The sequence below is a fragment of the Thermobia domestica genome, chromosome 8, assembly GCF_964235325.1.
Source record: "Thermobia domestica chromosome 8, izTheDome1.hap1.1, whole genome shotgun sequence".
NCBI lineage: Eukaryota > Metazoa > Arthropoda > Insecta > Zygentoma > Lepismatidae > Thermobia > Thermobia domestica.
In genome coordinates this window covers 118,897,965-118,907,740 of record NC_137461.1, presented here as the reverse complement: position 1 = coordinate 118,907,740, position 9,776 = coordinate 118,897,965, and the positions used below count along the sequence as shown (strand labels likewise).

The 9,776-nt window shown below is 34.0% G+C and overlaps 1 protein-coding gene across 1 annotated transcript; it reads right to left on the bottom strand.

Moving 5' to 3' along the window:
* Positions 1 to 6,056: 6,056 nt before the first annotated feature.
* LOC145691821 (uncharacterized protein F54H12.2-like) lies at positions 6,057 to 8,909 on the bottom strand. The gene is made up of 2 exons (XM_081767134.1): positions 6,978 to 8,909; positions 6,057 to 6,304 (listed from the first exon to the last, which is right to left on the bottom strand). Exon 1 carries the CDS (start codon positions 8,288 to 8,290, stop codon positions 6,980 to 6,982), a length of 1,311 nt encoding a protein of 436 aa, XP_081623260.1. The 5' UTR covers positions 8,291 to 8,909; the 3' UTR covers positions 6,057 to 6,304; positions 6,978 to 6,979.
* Between the last annotated feature and the right edge of the window lie 867 nt (positions 8,910 to 9,776).

Sequence of the window (9,776 nt, the reverse complement as noted above, 5' to 3'; positions counted from 1 at the left end):
GGGGGAATGTCGCCCGCCAATTATACGGTTATACTACACTAGGCATACATAATTTCCTTGTAATACAATACTGTTTAAATCTATGGGGCACCTATAACTAATGGGGGGAATGTCGCCCGCCAATTATACGGTTATACTACAATAGGCATACATAATTTCCTTGTAATACAATACTGTTTAAATCTAGAAGAACCCCTAACTAAGGGGTAGGGCCTCCGACAGTTATAGCTATGTGTTACAATACTCGTACGTAATTCTCTTTTGCTATAAGATAATACTGGTAAATCTAGGCAATCTATCTTGCAGGCAAAAGCCCCTCGTTGAGGGACATGGTAGAAATAAGAATACCCATACATAATTTCAATTCGCTTCCTTGTAATACAATACTCCTAAAATCTAGAGGAACCCATAACTAATGGGGGGGAAGGGCCCCCGTTACTTGTAAAATATACTACAAATAGTCATACATAATTCTCTTTTTGCTATAAGATAATACTGTTAAAATTTAGGCAATCTATTTAGCAGGCAAAACCCCCTTCATTGAGGATCATGGTACAAATAGGAGTACATCATTTCATTTTGCTTCGCGGATACACAACAGGTTTTCAAGTCAAAAGACAGTGTTCAATAACCAATGTATTTAACGGGTCCGTCCTTTCTCTGTCTTGACATTAAAGCCATTGTACGCGTTATGTAACTACCATCCACGCAAATAACTAACATTCAGTAATATTTACTATTAAAACACGATAATGTTAGGGGAAAAGCGCTCCCCCCAAAACTAAAACATTTCTTTCTTTCTGTAAATACTAGTCTTAGTTCAAACATTTGCGTTCCTAAAAAGATTATCAGCTATATTACCAAAGCGTACTTTTATGCCATCTATTGACAAATGAGCTTACTTAAACAGTTCAAGTCCCATCTGTACAACGTACATATATATATATTAGGTATAACTGATTTAAAGTGATCGGTATAACAGTTAAAAAAATCGTAACAAATGAATCAAACATATTGTAATTAAGCATCCTATAATTAAGCAAATAAAACTCTACAAGTGTTCTGAGCTTGCTTCGCAAACGACCCAATAAATAACACCAATTTTAAAACGTTCACAATCTATTTTAACAATGAGTTTGCACCGCAAACGATCCAATACATAAGCAGAGTATGTATAACATACGATCCGTAAAAATATGAAGTGATTGAACAAAAAAAAAAAAAGCAAATGATCCAATAAAATATTTAAAAAACGAGCTTGTGTAACAAACGATTTATTTTACAAGTTTACAGCGTAGCTGGTCTTACGACTTTCTATAAGAAAGGAGAATATAAAAATAAGAAGCATGAAAGAATGCAATAATAATAATAATAATAATAATAATAATAATAATAATAACTTTAGTAATCGAAAATCGCAATTACATTTCAAGCGTTTTCAGTATATCGCAAAGCTTATCCTCTTGCATAATTACAAAAAAAAAATGGTCGTAGGTTTATTCCCCCAATAATGTTTCTCAGAAGCAAATCGTGTATTATTTACTTAATTATAATGAAGTGAATAATACATGACATTTAAAAAGTTCTCACCTTAAAAAATCAGACTTCGCTCTGTTAAAATCACTCACAAAAAAGTTCAACACACACACACTATGGAACTCTGTAAAAACAATAATAACAAACTTTATTTCAATACTATATATATATAAGGATTTCATTATGTCCCTCCCCCAAGCATCATGTTTTTTCAGCGGGTTTTCAACCCGATTTCATTAATTATAAATAAATAAATAAGGTCCGCTAACATTGTTTATTCATTGCCACAGCGAGAAATCTAAAAATTTCTTATTTTCAAGTTCGTCAACCGCTGGAGAAATCTCATTCAGACAGGGTATCGACATTCAGGACAGTCTATGTACGGTTTTCATCTAATTAAGGAAAAATGCTTACATGTTCATCAGATATTCTGCCAAAAATCAGATATTGCCACAAAAATACATTTACGTGTTTGTCCCAAAACATCTTTTAAAGGGGGAAGAAACATAAAATTTCTATCTGTCTTCTTCATCACTGCCGATAACTATCGCTGTAACAACCATCGTTAATGGAAAAATATTTTCAGTATGTTGCCAGACAGTTTTCTCATGGTCAAGGGAGAAAGTGTCTAAGGTTATTCCAGTACAAGCGGAAATAAAATTAAAAAAGTGCATTGACACTCTATACATGCGTGTCACAATTCATAGTTCTATCGGGAGCAAGGTGAAAGCGTGTGAGGCAACGACCCGGAAGTAATGGCATTCTAAGCTAGTCTTCTGTAAGAGACGGAAGAACAATTCACTCGCTCCGTATTTCAAACTTGGCTGTAAACACGGAGTTAACTATAAGGAATAAAAAACGATGAATAAATCATACATACATACACACTTCGTATTTCCCATATTTTTTTTTTCTCGCCAATTTACATGTGAGAATTGCAATAATTCTCAGTACAATACAATATACATCGCCGGTGCTTGGGGGTCCCGGGTTCAGTCCCCGTACAATACAGCATTCATCTCTGGTGCTAAAAGTCCCATATTCAATTCCCGTACAATACAGCGTTCACCACAGGTGTTAAGGGTCCCCATACAATGCAACGTTCATCTCTGGTGCTTGGGGGTTCCAGGCTCATTCTCAATACAATGTATTGTTCACCTCTGTTGCTAAGAACCAGGGGTTCAATTCCAGTACAATACAGCATTCACCACTGTTGCTAATGGTCTCATATTCATTCCCCGTACAATGCAACGTTCATCTCTTGTGCTAAGGGTCCCATATTCATTCCCCGTACAATGCAACGTTCATCTCTTGTGCTAAGGGTACCAGGTTTATTCACAGTACAATACAGTGTTCACCACTGTTGCTAAGGGTTCTGGGTTCAATCCCAGTGCGTATCACACATTATAAGTGTTCTTACCTTCTAATAAAATGGTTTCCACCAATAAATATATTTTTTATTCTCTTTCACATATTGTTCGTGTAATCTTTTATTCTCTCTCACATATTGTTCGTGTAATCTTTTATTCTCTCTCTCTCACATATTGTTCGTGTAATCTTTTATTCTCTCTCTCTCACATATTGTTCGTGTAATCTTTTATTCTCTCTCTCTCACATATTGTTCGTGTAATCTTTTATTCTCTCTCACATATTGTTCGTGTAATCTTTTTTATTCTCTCTCACATATTGTTCAACATGTTATACATGTGAACGAATAAAATATTCTCTCAGAATGACGTATCAACAGATTTAATTCAAATTTCCATTATTTTTAAAAATAGCCAGTATAGAAAGACACGCATACAAACTCAAAAAAAGACCTTTCCATGTCATCACAACTAAAAACAAAAATATAACAACTTTCCAATACACGTAACCAGGTCAACAAACCCTAATGACCTAACACTACCGGCTGCCAACACAGCCCAGGAAAGAACATGACTTTCTATATTATTTATAAAACATAACGGTACTAGGGGAAAAAGAGCGGCGGTCCTACTTAAACCAGGAGCGTCATTTCAGATTTTGCTTTGGGGGGGGCAAGACCTCTTGATATAAGTAAAATTTCGCGTTTTTCACTGATTTACTACTATTCTAATGATAAAATCTATATACATCTCAAACTCAGGGGGGCAAATGCAGTAGATATCCCCGCGGATAGACGGCCGAGTCAGCAAAAAATTATCTTGTTTTCCTAGAAATCGATACCATTTCCTGGAATTGGGAGGCAAGTTTCGACAAGCCTTTAGTTGCTATATTCATAGCCTTTTACGGGTAGTACAGAAGCGCGTGGGAAAATTTTGGTTTATTTGAATCCCCGTTACCCCCTACTCCTCTTTAGTTGCTATGTACATATCCTTTTACGGTTACCACAGAAGCCCGTGGGAAAATGTTGGTTTGCTGTTGCTATGCTCATAGTCTTAGACGCCTACCAGATGTAGAAAACAAGATAAAACATGAATATTTCGTGTTCTTGTCGTTTATTGGCTAATAATCTGAATCCCCAAACCCCTCACCCCTCCTGCGAAGAGCGTAAGCGGAACGTATGTGCTTGTGTAGATCATTCTGTTAGCAGCTGTTGCAAAGGAAGAAACGTCAAAAATTTAAAGATGTCATCGTCAATGAGTTTATTAGATAAGCTTAATAAGCCATCAATGGTACCCTTTACAAAAATGCGAGATTTGGAGATTGGAGTACCATTTCGTATTGTAAACTGTGAGATAATTACAACGGTATATGGTAGGAAGGCCTGTGTGACATTTGAAGGAGGTGAAAAAGTGATTTTACCTGGACGTTGTACTGAAAAATTGGAAGCAGATAATGGTGCATTATTAACGTATTTACAAAGTGGGAATGTCTGTTTAATATATAAAGGAATGAAGATTAATGTATCTGGACGTAACATGCACGATCTTGAATTTACTGAACTGGTTTACTCATCGTAAGTGTATGGTGACATGTACAAACAAGATGAAACATGAATTTTCCTCTTCGCCCCTCCTCTTCATGCATGCGCAGTCATCTGTATGCATAGTGTCGTTATTCTGTGCTAACCAGCGACTGGAGTAACATGTCTTTGAGTGCTTGTGCGTCAACTATGGATACCAAGAAAGAGTACTTGTTAAATGTTGAATATGGACTTAATTCAATGAAAACCAAATTAATTTGTATCGGACTGGATAGTGATACATTTGAACCAGTGATTCGTGTTGGCAAAGGACTTGTGTTTGGAGTGGAGTTAAATTTGGCAGAGTGGGAGAAACTTGTACATTTAACCCCATTTGTTACGGACTATTTAAATTCTCAAGTGGAAATTACATTTATAAAATCTCTTGGTCGAAAAAACGAACTGGTGGTGCGAAAACTAATGGGTGAAAAATTAGTGATGTTAGAGAAGAAAGGAACACTTCATGCTCCTCGAAACACTGTGTACTTAACTTCAAGTGATTGGCTTTATTTCTTGGAAATATTACCGTGTATTGAACATGCTGTGAAAAACAGTAAAGTTTGTAGTGTTGTGCTACGTGAATATTTTGACTTGTGTACAGATACTATTCGTAATCATGTACAATTGCAGTGTCTTACATGCAGAGGACTTGCCGGAATCCATACCTGTGTAGATGAACAGAGTATTATTAATGGTATGAACATTAGTTTTCCAAGTGTCTCTCTTGATAAGAACAGTGATGTGAACATTGATGGTGAACGATTAAAATTGGAAATGAAAGTATTTTGCAAACAAAAACTCATAGATTCAATTATGGCTGATTTATTTGATAGTGTATCGACACAGCCATGGTGGGGGGAAACCGAAACTCAGCCTTCGGAGGGTATCAATGAAGTGAACGACTCTTCATAAAGAAGGAGAAATTGATTTGTTTTTTCATGTATGCTAAAGAACGTAATATTAAATGTAATAAAAAATATATATAGTGAAAAGTGAAATGTTTTATTTGTGTGTGTGTTTTGTGTTCGTTTCATACACCTCAATATGATAGGATTTTAAAGTTTTTTATAAGAAAAAAATCCTAACATATTTTTTCCTCGTATAAGTGATACGTATAATAATAATAATAATAATCATAACGAATTCAAATTCTTGAAATGAATGTTAAAATAAAAATTAGTATTTGAAATTATTATTATTATACAACTTTGTCTTAAGTATGCTAGGACTTTTTTTTAATTTTAAAAAAAGGAACTAAAATAATTAATATTAAAATTTTAAAAAACAAAAGTCCTATCATAATAATAATAATAATATTGAATTCACATACTTGATTTAATGTACGAAAGAATAACTGATTAAGTATTTGAATTCATTATTATTATTATTATGTAGTTATATGATTACATCATTGAATTAAAAATCAGTTTTAGAATCTTTTTTTTTAAATTCTTTAATTCAATGACTTAAAAATATGTTTTATGATATGTGTATTTAATTACATAACTGATCATAAAACATATTTATTTATTAGGAAACGGAGAAAATAAGAAATAAAACATTTGTTTTCAAAGAGAAAAAATAATACAAAGTGTTTATTGTTGATGAAACTATTTACACAATTAAAACGACGGTAAGTATAGTACATTTTAAAAGAACGTTAGATTTTGTTTCCATTGTACATGTGTTGATAACTTCATAACTGCCATATACTGTTCACTGATGATACTACTGCTGTTGATGTTGATGATGAAACGTAGATAGAAGTTAATCTGCACATTGAAGATGATGTCCATACACACGATGACGATCTTTTACTCTCTGAAATGAAAAAAAATTGAAAAACAAACTTAAAATTTATTTTATCTATAATCATGAAGAAATAATAATACATACAAACACATTATAATAAAGAAGAAGAAGAAGAAATGGCTACCTGCAATAATATGAAAAGAAAGTAATCAAAACAAACGAAGAAGAAGAATGAAGATATGATTACCTGTAGAAGTAAATACAGCAAGCGACGATCATTTTTTTCTGGAGTTGATGAGAAAGTGTAATAAAATTCATTTAAGGACTTTCCTTTAGCTTTGAAGCATAGGAAAAGATATGAATAATGTCCACATAGGGACGATTTCACACTTTGAATTTGTTTATTATTAAATGTATAAGAAGTGGAATTTCTACGTAGAAATTGAATATGATGCATTACATATGGAGGAAATCCAAATGTATCGAAGTAATGGGCACGGCCATCAGTATGAATATATACGGAAATCCAGTGTGTACCAAGTTTGTTCGAGGGATCTGTATTTATGATGATAGCTGCAGGTAGTGGAACATGTGCTGGTAATTCATTGGCTGCATATACGCCAACGAAATGATTGTGAAATAAAGAATTTGTTTGCAAAGCATTCAATAAATCTAGTGTAGAGGACATCATGTATAAAAATGCAGACATGTACATATATGATATGATATTTAAATAACGTACCTTTAAAAATCCATGATGATGTTCCTCTGATGATCCACTTCTAAGAGAGATTGGAATTCTCCATACACAATGCAGGAGATAGGTGCTGGTAGAGGCTTCGTAAAATGAACTTCCAGACGAACACACCCATGACGTATAAGATTCCAATGCTGCACAGCGCTGGCTTCTCCATCTTGAGTAATGTCGAAAACAAAGATAGTGTATCCTTGAGGAAAGTCAAGGCGAGGAATATTGTTGCCATGATTGGAAAAGTGAATGCCTGATCCACAGAATAAGGTATGATATGAGGAAACATAGAGGTTGTTTTCGAAAATTGGTTGTAATGGTTTTGAAGGTACAGGTTTTCCATCAATGTATAGAGAGAAGAAATTGATGTCAAAATGTTTGAAATGAAATGGATTTGAAGTTATTGTTCCTGTATAGGCATCATTTTGTGTGAACGCCACAATCACACGAGTTGGTAATACTCCCATAAATAAATTATCAATTGTTTTTGATTGAAGATCCTTTGGAATGACGAACGACTTCATTTGCACTCTTGTGAGAGGATATTTGGCTATTGTTGATTGTAGAAGCTTGTTATGTGCTAGTTTTATTGTAGGACTAACATTAATCTTTTTAATATGTAAAGCAGCGTCTAAAATGTTCACTTTAGCCTCAACAGACGCATCACTAGCGATGAGACAAAAGTTTGGCTTTGCAGGAATTAACTTGAGACGTAATTCTACTCCTTGGATTAAAAATTTATCTTGATTAAAAATATCACAATGAAGATGTCCAAGCATGTCGAATTTTGCACTTTTTTTTGTTAATTCATAACGTTGTTGAAATCCTTTATTACCACTAGATGTTGCATCCATATGTCCAGCAGTATCTTGAAACCAGAATGCACATTGAAGATGAGTATTTTTAGCAGAATCATCATAATTTAACAGTTTTTCAATGTATGATCGATATGGATGATTATGAGATGGAAATGAAATCAGTTTGTTATTTAAATACACTTCCACTTCACTGAACATAGAATTTAAAAAGTCATTAATAGGAGCCACAGCTTTATCACTTTCACCAAATGCTGATCCATCAGGCTTAACGATTTGAGCTTCGATGTAAAGAAGAGTGTGTGGTAGATCTATGTATTCATCACTTGTTCCTGGGATGACAAACTCTATAGGAGCATTATCAGCTAGTGAACTTATTGGTTTGTATGTAACAACATGATTATCCAATATACTGGTTTGCGTTGGTTTTGTAGAAAAAATATCTAGTTCACTTTTTACACACTCGCAGGATTGATGATGTAAGAAAGCCATAATGGTGATGATTTAATCAAAGATATCGTGTGATAACTTCCTCTTCTTATAAGACTGATTTTTCTTTGTTTTCTGTGTACGTTTCCTCTTGCCCTTCTCCTTCTTCTTCTTGCGCTTGATGATGTGTAATGGTGAAGGGTTAAAGATGGAATGATGTGTAATTCTTCTTTTCCTTCGTTGATATCCAGATCCTAGCATAGATTTCAGTTTATTTTTTGCTTTGTCTTGCAAGACGGATCTCGCTTCACCCATTCGTTGATGAAAGGATTCGTTAATAGGTTGATTGTCGATGATGACATCAGTAATAACGTTTGCTCCAGATTTTAATAATTCCTTTCCTACTGTTTTAGCTCCTTGTTTTACTAATGGCATGACAGAACGAAATAATCCTCCAAGGAAACTTCCAATACCATGTCCAACTTGATAAGGGGAGCCAACATAAACGTTTCCAGTTCCAGAAAGAGCTTGTTTTTGATAATATTGTAAATATGGATTATTCATATTTGTCGATGTTGACGCACTGGTCGAAAATGTAGTTTAACGCATACAGTTCCGAAAGTGAATGCCAGTGGAGAGCCTGTACTATCTCTTATATCTATTTTGATGTGTTCAAAATGCATCTTCTCTATAGGCACATAATGTGGAGGATTAAAAATTTCTATAACACTACTTCCAAATGTATGATTCACAGGATTCATATTTATGATACGTAATAATGGTGCTACTGTATCTCCAACAAATACAGATTGAATTATATCACAATACACATACATTGTAGATGGAAGTCCTAAACGTAAATTTGGAATGCTTTGGCCTTGTTGCATATCCTTTAAATCAACGCTTGGATCAAACCCCAACATCGCACTAACACTTGGTGATAATGCAACGTCTACATCTATGTCTTTATGAAGACGTCGTATAAAACAGGTATTACTCTCACGAGTATAAGAAATATGTAAATTTGTGAATCTGTTGTACGTATTTATTATCTTTATCAATTCTGATATGTCAGTGTAATAACGTACAGGAATAGTTATAAATTTCCATTCATCACTTTTTGCAGGTTTGTAAAAAATTTTATTATTTTCGTCATTAATATTTAATATTGAATGAGGATAATGAATTTCAACAATAGCCACTTCCCACTTTTCATGGAATTCCATTCTTTGATGAAGTTTCGTAGTGTATGATGTTAAGGTGTTGTCAGGAAAATATTCCATAGAACTATTACTGGGAAGCGTAACGTAAAAATCTCCATCAGGTTCCATTGTACTTCTCGATCTTCTTTACGGATGATGCAGGTATCCAGGAATCGAAAGAAGAAGGATATCCTTTCCAATGAACAAGATATTCTTTTCTGCTGCCTTTTCTTCTTGTACGTATGATTTTATCTATGTAAAATGTCTTTGATAACGTCACAGGTTGTAATTCCTCTTTGTAAAATAATCCATCCAGTGGTTCCTTGTTTAAATCTTCAATTTCATAA